Source organism: Microtus oregoni, unplaced genomic scaffold (assembly GCF_018167655.1).
Source record: "Microtus oregoni isolate MIOR12 unplaced genomic scaffold, Mior012 000004F_ref0000308, whole genome shotgun sequence".
Classification (NCBI taxonomy): Eukaryota; Metazoa; Chordata; class Mammalia; order Rodentia; family Cricetidae; genus Microtus; species Microtus oregoni.
This window is the reverse complement of record NW_024543063.1, coordinates 44833201-44854746: the sequence shown is the minus strand read 5'-3', so window position 1 is coordinate 44854746 and position 21546 is coordinate 44833201. Positions and strand designations below refer to the sequence as shown.

Here is a 21546-nt window from a genome sequence, read left to right as displayed (position 1 = left end):
CTTAAGACTGATGGACAGTTGCTCCAAGCTACGGATATTATATTAGGAACAGTAGCTTCAAAGTTTTTGTTTCTTTGTTTTTTCGAGGCAGAGTTTCTCTGAGTCCTGGCTATCCTGGAACTTGTTCTGTAGACCAGGCTGGCCTCAAACTCAGAGTTCCACCTGCCTCTGCCTCCCAAGTGCTGGGATTAAAGGCGTGTGCCATCATGTCCAGCTAACTTAATCTTGTTTGGGACTGAATTTGACCCAAAAAGAAACAGGTCTGACCGAGGAATCAAGATACACCTAGAATTTTTAATGCCTCAAAAGCAGAAAGGGAGTCAACAGTACCTGAAGTCAGCTTCCAGCTCTCTGGTGGCAAGGTTGATCATGGCACAGAGACAGTCGATGTTAGAGCTGGACAGTGCTCGCCCAATGCACTTTTTAACAATGTAGAAGACATCATCCACCATGCTGGATGTCAGCTGACCCTTTTCATAGGTATCCAGAGCCACAGCCTAACAAAAGGCAAAGCCCTCAGTGAGTATCCCAGTTCTGAATGTTCTAGATAGTTTCGTTCTGTTTATACCAACCCAGCTTCTGCACCCTTTTCTATACCTTAACAAAACAACATAAAACCACCTTACTTCCTAATGATCACTATATTAGAAAACTGAGTATTTGGGGCCTCTGCCTTGGTGATATCCAATATCTGGGATGTCAGTATACCTGCAGGGAGGCAGGGAACAGGCTCTATAGGGAGCTGAGCTGTTCTCTTGTAACATTTGGGAAAGACCCAGCTGGACATGAAGAGTATGACAACTCCGGAGATGTCCTTTTACACACAGCAGTGCTACCCAGTATGCATTGGAAAGTACTCTCAAAGCAGGACCAAGAAATATGACAGGTCTCAGCCATTTCATTCAGCCTGGCTTCTTGGACAGGAAGCTTCACTTGCAAGAGATGTATCCTAGTGTCCTACCTTATTGACAGTCTCCCTCATGAAGTACTCCTCCATGGTAATATAGAAGCCAATTAGCTCCTGCATGGTACAGCTCAATAGGCAGTTATTGAGGAGTTTGTCCAGGCACTTCTGGTGCTCTAGGGGACAGCCAAGAAAGGAATATTCACTTTTCCCCCCAAGGGAAACAGCAATGTTTTTCATTTTTCAAGTTCTCTTCTGGTTTTTGTTCCAAACAGGTTCGTATTTTCCATGAATAAAGTCACTTCTCTCAGAGTAAACAATTTTGTACAAATAATTTAATTCCTTTTCAACAGTTCTCCAAGATTGCACAGAAGACAAAAGATGCACGCTTCCAGGGCAAAGACCAATATATATTAGATATAAAGCACATTCTCCTCTATATCAGCACTGTCTAGCTGTTCAGTAGGTATATCTGTGATGGTAGGAATTTTAAAATATATTTATTGTTACTGTGTTTGTTGTGTGTGAATAATGTGTGAGAGTGTGGCCCATGCATGCCATAGTGCTCTTGTGGAGGTCAGAGGACCACTTTTAGGGAGACAGTTCTTTCTTTCTACCATAGGTTCTAGGGACTGAACTCAGGTCATGAGGCTTGTATAGCAAGCACTCTCACGGTCTGAGCCATTTTGCCAGCCCAGGACATGGTTTTTTTGTTTTTTGAGACAGGGTTTCTCTGTGTAGTAGATCTAGTTGTCCTGGAACTAATTCTTGGAGACCAGGCTGGCCTTGAACTCACAGAGATCCACCTGTCTCTGTCTCTCTGCTGGGACTAAAGGGGTGTGCCACCACCACCAGGCAGGACATGTTTTATAATTATGTTGTCCAATATAGTAGTCAAAAGCTATGGCATGGCTGGGGAAATGGCCCAGTGGGTAAAGAGCTTGCCGTACAAGTATAGAGCCAGAATTCGGATAATCCATGTTAAAATTAGGGGAAAGCATCATACATGATGGCACATACATTCAATTCCAGCACTCGGGAGGTCAAAAGTAGGGAGATCTCTGTAAATTCCAGGCTCACCTGGTCTACATAGTGAGTTCTAGCCCAACTAGGGTTACATAGTGAGACCAGTCTCAAACCAAAACCAAAACCAAAACCAAGTCAGGGAGTTGGCAGCCAGCTTGTAATCCCATCCTGGGAGACAGAAATCATAGAGTAAACTGGCTAGCCAAAGTAGGGCTCAGCAAGAGACACTACTTTAATATGTAAGGTAGAGAGCAACTGAAGATACTCAATATGAACTTTGGGCCTTCACACACATGCATGTGCACCCTCTACATGCACTCATAGACATGTGAACATACATACATGTGGAAAGAAAGTCAAGATAGGACACCCCATCCTCATACCCCTTTAATGAAATCTTGCTATATAACCTTAGGGAGACTCAAACTTGTGGTGGTACTTGTGTCTTAGCCAAGTGTTTGAGGGCTGGGTTAATCCAAAGCTTTCTCCGAGGCTCTAAAGTGTGGAGAAGGAACATAGTTCATTCTCTAAAACTGGCAACATGCTTAGCAGAGCCAGTAATAGCCTGAAGCCAGGGCCTTGGGAGATATCTCCTGAGGCCCTGATGTTTGAAGCCTGGAATATGGTTGGTAGAGCCGGTAATGGACTAGGGCCTGGGCCTTGGGGGAGCTGTGGCTTTGGATCCTGAGAACTCAACTCTTCCTATTTTACCGGGCTATAGCTATCAGTTCTAAGGCCGCTGTGTGCTTGGTCTGTAATGTCCTTGAGATACTCCTATGTTCCCTCCCCTAGTGCAACACTTTTTGATTAGCTTTCCGCTGACTTTCTCCCATTCTCTCCTGGAATAGTACAAAAGACACGGTACTTCTTAATAAATTTGCTTAGCATAAGATTATTTTATGCAAGGTCTCCCACCTGTTCTATCTTCTTTATCTCCAATCCCCTGGATCTTCTCAGGACTCTGTCACTAAAGAATGACTTGCTGGTCTAGGTCAGCCAAATACTAGCATTACCAGGATGTGCCACTATGCCCAGGTTTATGGCCACTCTTGAGACTTCAAATGTGGCTAAGAACTGAGATTTAAATTTTAAATTTATTTTGAATTTTAATTTGAACTTTACAATTTTAACTTATTTTTTTTTTTTTAGACAAGGTTTCCCTGTGTAGACCTGGATGTCCTGGAACTCTTTTGTAGACCAAGCTGGCTTCAAACTCAGAGAGTCACTTGCCTTTGCCTCCAAGTGTTGGGATTAAAGGTGTACACCAACATGCCTGACTTAAATTAAATTTTAATTTCAGGGGCTGGAGAGATGGCACAGCAGTTAAGAGCCCTTGACTGTTCTTCCAGAGGTCCTGAGTTCAATTCTCAGTAACCACATGGTGGCTCACAAATATCTGTAATGGGATCTGATTCCATCTTCTGGTTTGCATGAAGAGAGAGCACTCATACACATAAAATACATGAATAAATACATCTTTAAAATAGGATTAGGTAAACTTTTATAGTTACTCACATGCACCTGGAGACTGCTATGCTGTACAACATAGATCTGAATAGTGATGGTTGTTATTGACATTGATAAGTACCTGACTCCAAATAAATACATAATTCCCTTTAAAGAGATTAAATAACACCCCTGCCATGTTTTATTGGCATAAATCACAAAGAATGTCAGATACTACATGAGTCTCCAGGGTTGCCAGTAGGGGACCTGCAGATACTCAACAGGAATTCACTACTTTTTTTTTCTGAGCAGGGTTTCCATTACGAGGATCAGGTTTCACTGTGGGCTCAAGGAACTCTCCTACCTCAGCATTATGAGTCGCTAGGTCTACAGAGGTATGGATCACTATACCTGGCATGTACACACACAGGCCTGTAGGAAATCTACTGGGAAGTTGGGGTAAGATGGTTTCTTGAGATCAGCCTGGGTAACATGAGATACACTTCAGATCAACAATAATAAGATACCCGGGAGACAGAGACAGGTGGATCTCTGTGAGTTCAAGGCCAGCCTGGTTTACAAAGTGGGTTCCAGGACAGCCTCCAAAGTTACAGAGAAACCCTGCCTCAAAAAACCAAAAAATAAACAAACAAACCCAAAAATCACAAAACAAGAAAACCAGCCAGGTGGTGGTGGTACACACCTTTAATTATAGCACTTGGGAGGCAGAGGCAGGCAGATCTTTGTGAGTTCAAGGCTAGCCTTATCTACAGAGCTAGTTCTAGGATAGCCAAGGCTACACAAAGAAACCGCCTCAAAAAACAAACAAACAAAAAAACCCCCAAAACAAAACAAAACCCAAGAAAAGTTTATATGCAAATGAAGCTGGACAGTGAACCATCTTTTTTAAAATTTTTATTTATTGGACCAGAAATGGTCTTTAAATTTTTTTGTTTTATTTTATGTGTTTAAGTGTTTACCTACATGTGTGTCTGCGTACAATGTATATGCCTGGTGCTCACAGACACCAGAAAAGGGTGCTGGATCCCCTGGAACTAGAGTTGAAGGCAGTTGTGAGCTTCCATGTGGGTGCTGGGAACTGAACTCGTGTTCTCTGGAAGAGCAACCATTGCTCTTAACCACTGAGCAATCTTTCCAGCACCCCTTGTTTTTTTTCAGTGCCATCTTTCTCTTCAAAAATTATGAGTGGTAGAACTGGAAGACTGGGATAGGGTGGAAAACTTTCTCTATTATGTAGATCCTCCCACCCCTCTTTTGAGACAGGGCCTCAAACTCAAATATCTGCCTGCCTCTGCCTCCAAAGTACTGTGATTAAAGGTGTGCACCACGCCCAGCTTATTTTTTCTTTGTGAAAGGTTTGCTGTATAACTCAGTGCTGGAACTAGAGGCATGTACTTCCATATTCTGTTTGTCCTATATAAGCTTACTGAGGTGTAACTTCTAATCCACAGAATTCACCATTGTATGTGCACATTCCGATGATCTTTACCAACTTATGATATTTGTACAATAGCTACGATCCAGTTTCAGAACGTTTGTCATTTCTAAAGTTCACGAGTGTAAACAGCTCTTCTGCACTAATTAGACATTTACATGCACACTTTTATTAAGTCTAACTATAAACGAGACCCGGTATACAGAAAAGTGTAAGAAATGATTGGACAGGAGAGATGGCTCAGAGGTTAAGAGCATTGCCTCCTCTTCCAAAGGTCCTGAGTTCAATTCCTAGCAACCACATGGTGGCTCACAACCATCTGTAATGGGGTCTGGTGCCCTCTTGTGACCTGCAGGCATACACACAGACAGAATATTGTATACATAATAAATAAATAAATATTTAAAAAAAAAAAAGAAATGAATGGACATTGGTTTTCCTTGCCTTTAGATAAAGTGTTTAGAAGCCTCAAAATTCCAGTCTAATTCTAAGATGTGGCACACTGAACATTTCCTCTAAAGGTCATTTTGTCCAGAAACTCAGTGTTTTCTTATTAGGAGCTCTGTGGCTTGGCTGTGACAAGACAGTAACAACAGCTTATGCCAGTCCTCCCACCCAATGTGAAAAATATTTTTTACCTTGCTTTACATCTTCTGAAGCTGTGGAGTCTCCCACCTCAAAATCTGCGCTGATCCTCTTCCTGAGGAAGCGTAAGTACAGCTCACTTCGGGCATTCATCAGAGTGACCTCAGTCAGGATGGGGTCCAGCTCCCTAAGATAAAGAACACATGGAATAAGAATGCTTTATTCCTCTAAATTGAAGGCTACAAGGTAAACACAGGCTCTTTCCTCCTAACCCAGGTACATAAGGATAGTTCTGCCTGGTGGCTGCATTGCCTTATTTGTCATAGAGACATTTTTTTTTTTTCTTACTTTATCAGGGTCTCTCTATAAAGCTCTGGTTGTTCTGGAACTCTGTAGAACTGGCTGCCTCAAACTCACAGAGATCTGCCTGCTTCTGCCTCCTGAGTGCTGGGATTAAAGGTGTGTGCTACTACACCCAGTTTCAACCATATTTTTCACTGGCCAGTACCTGAATCATTTACCTCCAATATAAAAATTACCTATGCTTCTGTAAAAGAAAATATTCTTCCCTAATCTTAATTGAACCATGAGATTTTAAGAAACACCATTAAACCATCTATCTCAGTGAACAGCCAAAACAATCCTGAGAAAATGAAATTTGAGGACTTGAACTTCCTGAATTCACTGGCTAAGAGTGCTTGCTGTACAAAATGAGGACCTAAGTTGGAATCCCCTGCACCCATGATTTTTTTTTAAAAAAAAAAAAGAAAAGAAAAGAAAAGAAAAAGAAAGAAAGAAAAGAAAAGAAGCCAGGGGCTGGACATATGGCTCAGTGGTTAAGAGCACTGATTGCTCTTCCAAAGGACCTGGGTTCAATTCCCAGCATCCATATGGCAGCTCACACCTGTCTGAAAATGCAGTTCCACAAGATCTGACACCTTCACACCAATGCACATAAAATAACACTAATAAGTCTTTAAAAAAATAAAAAAAAAAAAAAGAAAAAGAAAAGAAGCCAGGCCAACCAGCCTACCTGAAACAGCAAGCTTCAAGTCCGGTGATAGACTTGGTCTTAGTAAGTGAGGTGGACAAGAGAAGAGGAGGAGAGTGACAGAATAGGTACCCAAAGTCTCCTCTGACCTGGGGACTCACACATATAAATAAACACACAACATGCACTTGAGCGCATGTATACACATGTACAAACACTCCCCCCAAAGCTAGTGAAGACTACGCATTGCTAGTGTAAAGATACATGTATAAATGGAATCAAATTGAGAGTCTAGGTAGTCAACTGATTTTGTTTGTTTTTTTAAAACAGGATCTCTTTATGTAGCCTTGGCTGGCCACAGACCAGGCTGGTCTCAAACTCATAGAGATCCTCCTGCCTCTGCCTCATGAGTGATCTTAATTGAGACTATTAGGACAATTGAATGGAGGGATGAATGACCCATTCAAATAAATTGTGCTAGGACCACTGATATCCACAAGAACAAGAAGATGAACCTGATCTCACTATAAATACAAACTCCCTTCACACACTGAAAAGAACTGGACAAAACACAAATCTGGTCATATAGTTTGCACAGTCCTCCATTACTGATACATGACCTGGGCCTGACTCTCTAATGACCCCCTAATGATCATCTTATTTCAGGCTCTCTCCAGTATTTTGCACATACTTTCCTTATGCTATCTGGGACACTCTTTCTTAGACTCATTCTTCCAGTCTCAGGCTTACGGCCATCTCCTCAGAAAGAATTTTTGAAACTTGACCACATTTGGTTATATCTCATTACATGCTCTCTGTACTTTATACTTCATATACCCCAGTGGTTAACAGCATGTATTCTAGAACTAAACTGCTTGGATTCTATTTCTGGCTCTGCCATTTTCTAACTTTATTATCTTGGTCAAGTCATTTGGCATCTCTAGGCTTTAGTCTGTTCAATTGAAAAGAGTTGTAAATTAAATCAGTGATTTACTACTGATTTTTGCTTCTCCCAAGGGACTACAGTGGATAGAGACAAGGATGCTCCTATTCATCTCAGAGTTTATAGGACAGTTCCTGAAAAATAAAACACAGAAACTACCCAGCCAAAAAGCGAGTAGTGTGGAGGTTGACACACCTTGAAGTAAGTGGTATATCTGCTAGGTACTGTCTAGCATACTATGAATGTTATATACATGTTAGTTATCATTATTATCCATTATTAATATTTGTTAAGTATTGCCCAGCATACAATGACCATTATATACACATTAGCTATCATTATTATGCTGGTTAGGTTGTTTGCTTGTTTTGGTTTTTCAACAAGATTTCTCTGTGTAGTCCTGGCTGTCCTGGAACTCACTCTATTGACCAGGCTACCTGCCTCTGCTTCTTGAGTGCTGGGATTAAAGTGTGTGCCACCACTGTGCAGCTGCTGGTTAGTTTGTTTTTTTTTTTTTTTAAAGTCAATTTAACATAAGCTATGGTATTCTGGGAAGACCCTCAAATGAGAAAATGCTTTCATAGGATTGTACTACAGGCAAGTCTGTGAGGCATTTTCTTGGTTAATGACTAGTGTGAAAGGGCCCAGAACCCTGGGCAGGTGGTGCTAGCCCTGGGAGGTGGTCCTGGGATGTACAACAAAGAAAACTTTGCAAGCCATGAAGGACATGTCAGTAAGTAGCACTCCATAGTCTCTGCTATCAGTTCCTGCCTGCTTGAGCTTTTGTGTCAGCTTCCCTTAATGATGGACTGTGATTAGAACATGTAAGTCAAACAACTTCCCCACCCCAACTTGCTTTTGGTTATTGGTGTTGATCACAGAAACAGAAAGCAAACTAGAACAATTACCATCAATTTGATAGATTATAAGTGCCATAAGAAAGGAATTATATTTGGTTTTGGTCACTTTGCTAGCCTAGGAACCAGTATCTGGTATATAATATGTACACAGTAAAATTTTTTTTATTTAATTTTTAAAACTAAAATGTTTAAAAAGTTTTTTCTATGTTATGTGTATAGGTGTTTTGCCCACAAGATTTACGTCTACTCAACAAGAGCATGCAGTGCCTGCAGAGGGCAGAGAGGGTGCTGGAACCCCTGGAACTGGAGTTACAGATAGCAGTAAGCTGCCATATGGAAGAATAGCTAATGATCTTCACTGCTGAGACATCTCTCCAGCCCCTTAATTAAAAAAAAATTAATTATGTGTGGATGTGGATGTCTATATCTGGGTAGGTGTAGATGCCCACAGATTTCAAAGATGTTGGATTTCTTGAAGCTGGAATTACAAGTGATTGTTGAGACACTGATTTGGGTCTGGAAACCAAACTTAACCATTGAGCCATCTCTCCAGTCCCTAATTTTGTTTTTGAAATAGGGTCTCACTAGTATAGGCTAGCCTTGAATTCACTATGTAGCTGTAGCTGACTATGACCTTGAACTTCTGATCCTCTTGTGTCTACCTTCTGGGGTGCTAGTATTATAGGCATGAACTATCATCTTGTTTTTTATGTGGTGTTGGGCTTTGTGCATACTAGGTAAGCACTCTTACCAATGGGAGATATCCTCAGCCACTGATCTGTTATTCTTTATCAACTACATGTGTTATATTTTTTTTTTGTATGGTATCTTCCATTAGGAAAAATTGATAAGAGTTGGAAATTGGTGGTTCATGTCTGTAATCTCAGCATTTGGAAGACTGAGGCAGGTAGATTGCTATGAATCTGGGCTCTTCAAGGGGACCTAAATTCAATCCCGTGTACCCACATGGCAGCTCTCAACTGTAACTCCGGTTCCAGAGGATCCGACACCCTCACACAGACACACATGCAGATGAAACACCAATGCACATAAAATAAAAATAAACCATTTTTTAAAAAGTGAATAAAATCACTGTGGGCATGGTGACACAGGTCTTTAATCCTGGTACTTGGGAGGCAGAGGCAAGTGGATCTCTGTGAGTTCAAGGTTATCCTGGTTTACATAGAGAGTTCCAGGAGAGCACAGAGAAACCTTGTTTCAAAAAACAAAACAAAATAATAAAATAAAATAAAAACTAAAAACCACATTTTAACGAAGTCTCTAAACTAGATGTAAAGAGTAATTGAAACTCATAGGCTGAAGGATTATTACCTTGGTTCAATTTTTTCTGTTGCAGAATTTCTCATCAAGTTACTCTGGACAAGCCGGAACTGCAAAACACCACAAAATCAATCAGAACAGTATTCCTGCCTCCCAATGGCCATTCTCGCCTATGAGGCTAAGTTTCAGGTTGCTAACTAGGTTTACTTTTCTTTCAAGCTAGGGACGGACTTTCTGGCCAAAGATTGCCTTTGGTTTAGGCACTACTTAATTTTTTTTTTTCTCTAGACGGGGTTTCTCTGTGTAGCCCTGGCTGTCCTGGAACTCACTCTGTAGACCAGGCTGGCCTTGAACTCAGAGATCCGCTTGCCTCTGCCTCCTGAGTGCTGGGATTAAAGGACAGAATCAGCACCACCTGGCCAATTAATTTTTTTACAGGGTTTCTCTGTAGCATTGGAGTCTGTCCTGGAACTAGCTCTTGTAGACCAGGCTGGCTTCAAACTCACCAAGATCCGCCTGCTTCTGCCTCCCAAGTGTTGGGATTAAAGGCATAAACCACTACTGCCCAACTAATTTTTATTTATTTTTATTTTATGTATGGATATTTTGCCTACAATGTATGTTTAGTGTGCGTGAAGGTCAACGAGGGCTTCAAATCTTCTGGAACTGAAGTCACAGATGGTTGTTAGCCACGATGGAAGTGCTGGAATCAAACTCAGGTTCTTTAGAAAAACAGCAAATGCTCTCTTAACCACTCTGGCCCTTGTAATTACATTTAAAAGTAACACCAGGGGCTGGTGAGATGGTTTAGTGGTCAATAGCACTTGCTGCTCTTGGTGAGGATTGGAATTTGGTTCCCAGAACCCATGTGGTGGCTAACGACCATCTGTAACTTCAGTTCCAAGGGATCTGGTTCCTTTTTCTGGCCTTCATGAGCACTAAGCATGCACATGCTGCACATACGTGCACATGGTCAAAACATTCATACAGAGAAAATAAAAACTCCAGTAAGTCTTAACTCAGGCTGGCCTGGATCTCCTTATGTAGTCTAGGCTGGCCTAGATCCTGCTGCTTCAGCCTCCCAACTGCTGGGATTACAGCCAGGTACCACCAAGTCCAGCTGGCCATTCCTATTTCTATATGCTACTTTTATTTCCTGTGCTTATAAACATGGAAAATAGTTATGGAAAAGGAAGCCATAAGGAAAAAAAGGTAAAATTTAGAACGAATTATTAATATTTGACATTCAACAGTATCCTAGGAGAAAAATCCTCTTTGCATCACTAGAGGGCACTATCGTATATTCAATGGCCCAGAATTTGACCTTGTTTCTGTTAAGGTAGTAATAGGCAAGGTGCAGAACAATATACCTTCAGCATCTTTCCTTCTCCTTCTAGTTTACTGACTGCGCTGCCCTGACTAAAGCTGCTTTCAACCTGAAGGTAGTTTCCTCTGCTCACCTGCTGGTGGTAGTCCCTCTGCTTGACGAACTTGTTCACCACTGTCTCCACCTGTTTGTCACATTCTACTTGAAGATGCTTGATCAAGGTATAGAGTCTGCCAGGTCCATAGTAAGTTTCCACTATGGGTTGGTGGGTTTCCACAATTCGGGCAATCCCTAGAAGGAAGTGAGAGTTGGACTCCACATGCTTTTTCCATAAAATAAATTCCTTTCCCCATCAAAGATTAACTTAGGTCTAACTCAATCCCTCTCAGCTACCTTTCTATTTGAAATGGATAGTTCTAGTTGTTGCTTGATGTTGTTAAGAAAATTTATGAAATAGAAATGGTGACTGGTATATGAGCAGGCACTTGAAAAGTCACAGTAAAGCTGTTTTCTCTAGCAGGGTCTTTAGAATAGATTATCTTCCTTGTAGTAATTTATTTTAGGTTAAATTTAGTTTTTTTTTTAAGTTTAGGTCTTGAGGGTTAGGGATGTTAAACATTCTGGAGACGCCAATCTTGCTAATCAGATACTAATCTGGAAACTGGTCAACTCCAGAAAACTATAGGATTGGACCAAACACACCTGAGTAGAGGGAAAGGCAAGGCAAGGATGCAGATGTTGGGAAAAAGCGTCTTTGGTCTTCCTATAGTAGAGAGAGAGGCTCACCCTCAAACAGGAGAGTGAGAGTGTCTGCAAAGATGACGGCAGCTCTTCGGTCACTCATGTCTGACCCCAGCACCAACAGCAGGTTCTCCTCAGCCTTGCTGGCCACCTGAAAGCAGAAAGAAACCAACACGTATTTCTCAGACCAAAGGCTTCTTGTCAGCTTTTCTTCCACCATGTTCCCTTGGTGGTTAGAAGTTGGAGGCAGCATTGAGGAACCTCTTTGTGGGTGCTCAAGCAGGACAAGGAACCTGAGAATGTGATTATATTTATTTACTGATTGACTGACCGACTGATTGGAGGCAGGGTCTCACTATATAACCCTGGCTGGTGGCCTGGAACTTGCTTGCTATGTAGATTAGGCTTGCCTCCAAGGTACAGAAATCTACCTGTCTCTGCCTATTCAGATCAAAGCTATCTGTCATCATACCCAGAATGCTCTCCTCTTTGGGGGAATAAATAATTTTTTAATCTCTGAAAATATGGACTACTGTTAGCTAAAAGGAGAAAATACTCCTAATTTCAATAATGACCTTAAATGTCTTAAATATAACTTGATGTATTTATAGTGCTTTGTTGAGGGGGCTGGAGAGATGGCTCAGTGGATGGCTTGAATCAAGCACACTGGCTTGACTCAATTCCCAGAACCTACAAAGTAGCTCATAACCATCTGTAACTCCAGTTACAAGTCCTCTTCTGGCCCCCACAGGTACCAAGCATGCAAGTGATGAACAGATATACATGTAGACAAAATCCCCATACACATAAAATACAAATTAAAAGAAAATATTTTAAAAATTAAAAATGTACCATAGGACATCTTATTATTGAGTCAGGGTCCCTCTAAATAATCCAAACTGGCTTAGAAGTGGCTGTATAAATGAGGCTAGCCTTTTTTTTTAAAAAATATTTATTTATTTATTATATATACAATATACAATGTTCTGTCTGTGTGTATCCCTGCAGGCCAGGAAAGGGCACCAGACCTCATTACAGATGGTTGTGAGCCACCATGTGGTTGCTGGGAATTGAACTCAGGACCTTTGGAAGAGCAGGCAATGATCTTAACCGCTGAGCCATCTCTCCAGCCCCCAAGGGTAGCCTTTCTTAAATTAGTGATATTTCTGCCTCAGGCTAGCATCACAAACACATATTATACCATGATGCCTAGCAACTGTTTTTAATTAAATGTTTTATTATATCACCCCTCTATATGCTAATGAATATGTTTTATTACCATTGGTTAATAAGGAAGCCGTTTTGTTCTATGGCAGGGTAGAATATAGGTAGGTGGGAAAACTAAACTGAATGCAGGGAGAAAGGTGGAGTGAGGCAGTTGCCATGTAGCTGCCGAAGAAGAAAGATGCCAGAACCTTAATGGTAAGTCACAGCCTGGTGGAGATGCACAGATTTATAGAAATGGGTTAATTTATGATGTAAAAGCTAGCTAGGAATATGCCTGAGTCATAGGCCAAACAGTGTATAAGTAATAGATTTTCCATTTACAACTGAGCGTGTGTGTGTCTTTGCCTCAGTGCATGTGTGGAAGCCAGAGGACAATTTACTGGAATTGTTCCCCGCCCCCCGTGGGTCTAAGGAATTGAAATCAGGTTGTTAGGCTTGACAGCAAATGACTCTACTCATTGAGTCATCTTGCTTAATTTCTGTTTGTTTGTGTGAGATGGAGTCACTGGGTGTCCTGGCACTCACTATATAGACTAGGCTGGCTCAGAATTCCCAGAGATCTGCCTGCCTCAACCTCCTGAGTACTGGGATTAAAGGCGTGTGCTACTACATCTAGCCATCTTACTTAATCTTTAACTAAATTTTTAGAATCAGTAAAGCACATATTTAAATGTTTAAAAGGAACAAAGTCCTTTCTCTTACCTACATCTCAAGATCCAAATTCCTTTCCACAATATTCAGTTCTTATATAAGTATGTATCTTTACTGCCACTCTCCTCAACTGAAATAAAAATGACAGCTTACTATTTTATACCCTATTTATTTAACAAACCACAAATGTTATAGAGTGGTGGATCTCAATCTGTGGTTTGCGACCCCTTTGGTAAACCTCTACCTCCAAAAATATTTATATTACAGTTCATAAAAGTAGCCAAATTATAGTTATGAAGTAGTAATAAAATAATTTCATAGTTGGGGGTAAAAGACTGCAGCATTTGGAAGCTTGAGAGTCACTGTTATAAAGTAAAATAAGCCGGGCGGTGGTGGCGCACGCCTTTAATCCCAGCACTCGGGAGGCAGAGGCAGGCGGATCTCTGTGAGTTCGAGACCAGCCTGGTCTACAGAGCTAGTTCCAGGACAGGCTCCAAAGCCACAGAGAAACCCTGTCTCGAAAAACCAAAAAAAAAAAAAAAAAAAAAAAAAATAATCCCAGTACTTGGGAGGCAGAGGCAGGCAGATCTGTGTGAGTTCGAAGCCAACCTGGTCTACAAGAGCTAGTTCCAGGACAGGCTCCAAAGCTACAGAGAAACCCTGTCTCAGAAAACCAAAAATAAAATAAAATAATAAATGTCGAATGGTTTCCTTTTTCATCGTTTCTTTTTTCTTTTCTTTCTTTTTTTTGGGGGTGGGGGGGACAAGATCTCTACATAACCCTGGTTGCGTGGTTGTTCTGGAACTCACTATGTAGACCAGGCTGGTCTCAAACTCAGTGATCTGCCTGCTTCTGTCTCCTGAGTACTGAGATCACAGGAGATCACAGGACTGAGCAACCAGCTCTCAGTCTCAGTCTCATTGTGAGGACTCCTGGAGGCAGGACTGTCATTTTTGGACTGAGGTAGAGGTAAGAAGAGCCAGTGGCTAGCTGCTTTGCTTTTCTGGTCTTAAGGCTGAACCCCAATATCTGTCTTTGGGTTTTTATTAATCATGCTACACCATCTTTGGTGACTAATCTTTTTTTAAAGATAAAGTCTCATGATTTATTATGTAGCAGAGAACAACCCTGAGTTCCTGACCCTCAAGCCTCCCTCTCCCAAATGCTGTGATTACAAGCACGTATCATCATAATAACTGAAAACTGTGTTTTTTCTTTTTTTAAATCTTTGTGTGTGAGCTCTGGTAGATCCATGCCACAGTGTATGTGGAGGTCAGAGGACAACTTTGTAGTGTCAGGTTTTCTCAGTCCACCTTTACATGGCTTCTGGGGATCAAATTCAAGATCTAGGCTTACACTCAAGTACCTTTGGCAACAAAGCCATCCTACATATCCTTTCAACTGATCTTAAAAGAAGCTAGCCCCTTAGTGATACATGCCTATAGTCCTATAGACAGGGGTAGGAGGTTCAAGTTCAAGGACAGCTCAATCTACATACTGAGTTATACCCAGAACCACAAGAGTCTATGTCAAAAAAAACAAACAAAATCAGAAAGTAGTTTCTAAGTAACAGCTTGAAAGGGTGACTCAACTTTTCAAGGGAAGTTGTATTTTAATTTTTTTATATTTTTACCTGGTCTTTTGAAAATCAATATATATCAGCAGATGTCTAGGCTATGCCTAGAAAAGAACAGGCTATTAAAAAAATGTGCCACTGGGCGGTGATAGTGATCACACTTGTGAGAGATTTTCTGATTGGTTTGAAGTGGGTAAATCCACTTCTAGTCTGGACCTTTGAGGTAGGAAGACACACATCTTTGATCCGTATTTTGAGGCAGGGGGAAAACACACCTTTGATCTGGATTTTTTTTTTTTTTCCTCAAGACAAGGTTTCTCCGTAGCTTTGGTGTCTGTCCTGGAACTAGTTCTTGTAGACCAGGCTCAAGAACTCACAGAGATCCGCCTGCCTCTGCCTCCCCGAGTGCTGGGATTAAAGGCGTGTGCCACCACTGTCCGGCTTTGATCTGGATATTAAGGTTGGAAGACACAGGCCCTTAATTTGGTTTTAAGGCCCAAAGACACTCGCCTTTGATCCAAATCTTGAGGCTGGAAGACCCACCTTTAATCTGGGCCACACTTCTGTTGAAAGTCTACATAAAAACATGGAAGAAGGGAGCTTTTGCTTTGCCTTTTTGTCCTTTCCTTGCTAGCACATCCAATTCCTTCACTGGCACTGGAGCCTACTTCTTCGGGATTCCAGCACATACAGAAACCAGCTGAGACATCCAGCCTTGTGGGACAAGCAACTCCTGGATTCTTGAATTTTTTGTTCACAGCTAACTATTGTTGGATTATCTGGACTGCAGCCATTTCAATAAATCCCATATATATATATATAAATAAATTATACATTTCATAAGTTCTGTGACTCTTGAGAACTGTAATACAATGCCCATACCTGTTTGCAAAGGTATTCTGAGAATTTGCTTAGCCCATCCTCATGTAAACCTAGCAGTGGGAAGATCTTGAAGAATTGTTCCACCTGGGGCAAATCACCTTCTTTGGTCGCCATAGCAAACTTCTCTGCTACTATGCCTTTAAGACGCTGCTCAGCTTCCTGCAGCAATTTCAGGTTGGCATCAATAATGCTTCCTGCTCAATGGAGAGAAAATGAAGATCAATGTAAGGAATGGTACTATATCAATCAGGTCCATGCCACAATGTGTACCACTATTCATATGGCAAATATGTTTAAATACTGACTGTGTACAAGATACTAGACTAGCAATGTGGATGAATGAAAGATGAATCTGCCATGATTGTACTATCATGAAAGTTATAATTAAGTAAAAGATAAAATCTGTGTCTTAATATATATAACAATTTATGAGAAAAGTCCCAAGAAAGGTGCCTAACAGTCACATTTCTGGGTGAAGTAATAAAAAGACTTCCTAGAAAAGGTTATGTATCATCTCTTAAAGCTGGACAGGACTTTAAATTCTGAGTATGAGGGACACATTCCAGGAAAAGGAACTGTAATAAACAGAAGCAGAAGTATGAAGAGTATCTGCAAAATACTGCAAGTATTTTGCTATGGTGACCAAAGAAGGTGATTTGCCCCAGATGGATCGATTCTTCAAGATCTTCCCACTGCTTCCCACATGTCCCAGCCTAAAGAAGAGCTCAAGTCACTTGCACACAGCATGAGGACGAGTGGTTTCTCCAGAGATGGAGTGACTCAGTCACAGAAAGTCAAGACCCTACACGAAGAATGTTTTTAGTGCATATATGTGTAGAATAGAATACAAACTTGGGTGTTATCCTTAAGAATACAGCCCATTTCCTAGCCAGGTGGGGGTGGTGCACGCTTTTAATCCCAGCACTCCAAAGCTACAGAGAAACCTTGTCTTGAAAAAACCAAAACCAACCAACCAACCAAACAAACAAACAAAAAACCAAAAACAAAAAAATAACAAACCACAGTCCATTTCCTTTGAGAGAGAGTCTGTCATTTGCCTAGAGCTTACCACCTATACTAGACTAGATAGCCAGTGAGCTACAGAAGCCTGTCTCTGCATCCCAGTACAAGACTGTAGGCATGTGCCACCATGTCTGGCATTTTTACATAGGTTCTGGGGATCAAACTTAGGTCTTAGCGAGGCATGAACTTTACCAACTACACTATGTTTTCCAGCCCAAGAATTTAATTCTATAAATGAGCAATATGGTTAAGCATCAATAACCCACTATCCAGAGACTAGAAGATACAAGATCAGTTTTCTTTACCATTGTCTCCGAGTTTCTTTTGCCATGGGAAAACACCATGACCAAAGTCAACTTGAGTTTATAAGTAACAGTACACCATTGGGTAAGCCAAGGCAGAAACTCAAGGTAGGAACCTGGAGGTAGGAACTGAAGCAGAGGTCACGGAGAAATGCTGCTTACTGAGTTGGTCTCATGGACCACCAGCCCAGATATGAGCGATCAATTACTAATTAAAGAAATGCCCCACAGACTCACCTATAGATAATCTAGTGTAGGCATTTCTCCACTGAGGTTCTGCCCAGGCAACTCTAACTTATGTCAAGTTCGCAAAAATAGCAACTAGGGGGGCTGGAGAGATGGCTCAGCGGTTAAGAGCATTGCCTGCTCTTCCAAAGGTCCTGAGTTCAATTCCCGGCAACCACATGGTGGCTCACAACCATCTGTAAAGAGGTCTGGTGCCCTCTTCTGGCCTGCAGACACGCACACAGACAGAATATTGTATACATAATAAATAAATAAATATTAAAAAACAATAGCAACTAGGATATCCATCAAAGGGGCATATTATCTGTCCTAGGATGGTACAGAATTACACCATACTACCAGATATAGAAACGTTCTAATATCACATACCTTCCTAATTTTGCTTTGTTTTTGTTTGTTGTGTTTTTAAGAGATGTGGGTCTTACTTTGTAGCCCAGGTTAGCCCTGAACTCATGGAATCCCCGTCTCAGTGCTCCCAAGTGCTGCACTATAGACTTGAGTCACCATACCTAGCAACACACACTTTTCTTTTTCTTTTTTTTTTAAATTTTCGAGACAGGGTTTCTCCGCAGCTTTTGGTGCCTGTCCTGAAATTAGCTCTTGTAGACCAGGCTGGCCTCAAACTCACAGAGATCCGCCTGCCTCTGCCTCCCGAGTGCTGGGATTAAAGGCGTGCGCCACCACCGCCCGGCTAACACACACTTTTCTTGATTGAGTTTACTTAGTTTAGGTCATAGATGCTTATAACCAAACCATAATCAACAGTCGAGGATACTGACCTTCTTTGCCTTGTCGGCTGAGCTCAATGACTGATTTGTCCAGGCACAAGTAACGATGAATGTGGGCTGCAGCCTGCTCATAATCTTCATTTCTCAAAGCAGTCTGAACTCCATCCATGCAGAACTTCAGGTCCAAGATGTCATCAGCTCTCTGAATGGCCTGATAGAGGCGGTTCTGCAAAAAGTCTTTGTTAAAGACAATATCCTATTCCTTCAAAGCACTCTTCAGAACATAGAGAAATTTAGGAGCAGAACCTAGTTAACTGTCAGTCCTTTTCAGCTGAAACTGGCAAATTAAAAATACTACCATAACCACTTATTTTATAAAATTGTTATGGGTGATAATCAAGACACTAGCAGATACCATGATTTAATTAAATGTGGTTAATTCATTTTAATAGAAGCATGAATGAGAATAATCTATATTTATTTTGTTAACTTTATAACTGAATCAAGATGTATGTAATATCACAAACATAACATCACTGTGCTGGAATCTAATCTAAGGCTTTAGTGCATGCTAGGTAAATGCTCTACCAAGCTGCATCCCCATTCCCTTCATTGACATTACATTACTTGACTTTCTTATGTTAAACCACCTCTGCATTCCTAGGACAAATGCTACTGGTCTTCGTATGTCTTCGTATATAATTCTTTTTATATGTTGTTGGATTTGCTCATAGTGCTTATTGAGGATTTTTATTTTTATATGCATAAGAGCTAATGATCTAGAGTTTTCATGTAGTATCTTGTCTGGTTCTGGTAATTCCTATTGCATTTTTACTGGATGGTTCTTTTCTAGTCTCTAATGTAATTTCTTCCCTCCCTTCTTCCCTTCCCTCCCTTTTAGTATTTGGGAGGGAAGCAAACATCAAAGCTCAGTGGGATTACCTTGGCCAGGTCAAGCTGACGGACTTTGCTGGACACATTCTCAGCTAGGTTGCAGGTAAAGGTGATCATTCCAGCCAGCTGCTCTGCATCTCCCTCAATCAACTGCAGGTTGGGACTAGAGACAGACATTGTCAGGGCATACTTATCTGCAGAGGCAGAGGGAATGAACAAGGGGGAATAGGTGTGTGTGTGTGTTATGCAGGCTAGGAAAATGCTCTATCATTGAGCCACGTCCTCAACTCTTTCTGTTTGTTTGCTTTAATAATGATGTCTAATGTAGGCCTGGGTAGCCTTAAATTCATTGTGTAAGCAGTGAACTCGTTGTTCCTCCGGTTCTTGCCTTCCAAGTGTTATGATTACAGGTGTTTAATACCACGCCTAGGGTGCCTTGTCCCTCTCAATCCCTTTTTGAGGCAGGCATTCAAGCTGGCCTCAAACTGAGATCTTCCTGCTTCGGCTTCCTGAATGCTTAGATTATAGACATATACAACAATGCTCAGCAAATATACAAAATTGATAAAAGCAGTTCTCCTTTTTTGCAGGGCGTGGGGAGCTTCAAGACATGGTTTCTCTGTGTAGCCCTTGCTATCCTGGAACTCGCTCTATAGACCAGACTGAACTTGAACTCAGAGATTCCTCTGCCTCTACCTCTTGAGTGCTGAAATTAAAGGAGTGTACCACCTCTATCACCACCAGACGAAAAGCAGTAGTTCTTAAACTAGAATTGCAAAACAGAATCACCTGGGAGAATTATTAAAATACATATTTCTGGACCCCACCAACCACCAAAATAGTCTATAATTCATGGGTTTCAGAATTTCTTTCTTTCTTTTTCTCTTTGATACAGGGTTTCTCTGTGTAGTCCTGGACTCACTCTATAGTCTGGTATCAAACTCAGACCCGCTTGCCTGATCTACCAAGTGCTGGGACTAAAAGCATATACCACCACCACCTGGCCAAAATTTGCATCTCTATTAAGGTTATATGTGGGCCAAGAGTGATTATTTCTGTTTTACTTTTGGATAGGGTTTTACATAGCCTAGATTAGCCTCTTAACTCACTATGTAGCTGAAGCTGGCCTTGAACTCATATCCACCTGCTCCTATTGCCTAGGTATTAGGGTTTTAAAGTTGTGTAGCACCACGTTTGATTGTAGTTTAAAGCCAAAGACCTTTGTTCTTTTTTGGGTCTCATGACCCATTCTGGCTTTGAACTCCTGATACCTCCGACTCCAAGGGTTGAGTACAGATTTGAGCCATCATGCTAAGTTCCAATGACTTTTGATAACTATCAAAGTGTATATCCTTAGGTGCTCACTTTGAGTTATTGCTCCTTTCCATTTCAAATGCTTGTCATTTCATAAAACAAAGTTAGGAAAAAGAATCCTCTGTTTTTCTTTTCTTGAGACAGGAACTCACTCTGTAGCTTAGGCTAGTTTTGAACTTGCAGCAAGCTTCCCACCTTACCCTCCTAAGGGCCTGGACTACTGGCTAAGAAAACTAATTTTATCCAGTGGTTCCCACTGTACAGTACAACTTTTGCTGTGATATATACTTACCCCATTCTGTGGAGAGTGACCATCTTACTTTCAATGGTGTTTTGCTGTTCCAAAAGAGCATCCAGCTCTTTCTCCACCACTTTCTGGAACATGAACAAACATTTTAACTCAGGATGGGTATGAGGAATTTTCTTTTTTTGGAGGGCAGGGAAGGGGCAGGGTTTCTTTGTGTAGCCCTTGCTATCCTGGAACTTGTTCCATAGACCAGTATAGTCTCAAGAGATCCACCTGCCTCTGCACCACCATGCCCGGCTAGGAATTTCCTTTTTAAGTTACTGGGAATTAAATTTATGACCTTGTACATGCCAGGCAAGTGTTCAAATATTAAACTCTATCCCTATCTCTAGGAAGAAGGAACTTTAAGCACTTTTAGAGTTATCTAACTTCGCTGGGTATAGTGGCACACATCTTTAATGCCAGCACTGGGAGGAAGAGGAAGTTGAAGTTGGATCTCTGTGAGTTTGAAGCCAGCCTTGTGTATATATCAAGCTCCCAGACAGTCAGTACTACACAGAGAAACCCTGTCTCAAAACAAACAAAACGATGTAACTCAACCTAGCTAAAAAGTGAATCCCATTTCAGAAGTTTTTCCTCCCTAGTCCCTTTGACATCCAAGCTGCTTTGGTTTGTTGTGGCAGACTAAATCATTGGCTATGAAATCTTTCTCATATTTCTTTTGATAGAGAGTCTCATGCAATTCAGGGTGGTCTCTCACTTATTCTGAAACACAGGATGGATGACCTTGAACTTTTGCCTTTTCCTTCCCAAGTGCTAGCATTATAGGTGTATGCACAGCACACATTTCAAGTATATCTGATTCCATCTAGCAGATGAATGACACAATGGGAAC

The 21546-nt window shown here is 41.2% G+C and overlaps 1 protein-coding gene across 1 annotated transcript in view; it reads right to left on the bottom strand.

Moving 5' to 3' along the window:
- Cog4 (component of oligomeric golgi complex 4) overlaps positions 1-21546 on the bottom strand; it is a 34884-nt gene that overhangs the window by 11801 nt on the left and 1537 nt on the right. The window contains exons 2-11 of the mRNA XM_041650365.1: positions 20697-20779; positions 19139-19253; positions 18248-18422; positions 15898-16091; positions 11606-11711; positions 10953-11110; positions 9544-9602; positions 5471-5604; positions 962-1080; positions 331-497 (exon numbers count right to left, since the gene is read on the bottom strand). Coding sequence (XP_041506299.1) covers positions 331-497; positions 962-1080; positions 5471-5604; positions 9544-9602; positions 10953-11110; positions 11606-11711; positions 15898-16091; positions 18248-18422; positions 19139-19253; positions 20697-20779 — 1310 coding nt within the window. The remainder of the gene's footprint in view (positions 1-330; positions 498-961; positions 1081-5470; positions 5605-9543; positions 9603-10952; positions 11111-11605; positions 11712-15897; positions 16092-18247; positions 18423-19138; positions 19254-20696; positions 20780-21546) is intronic.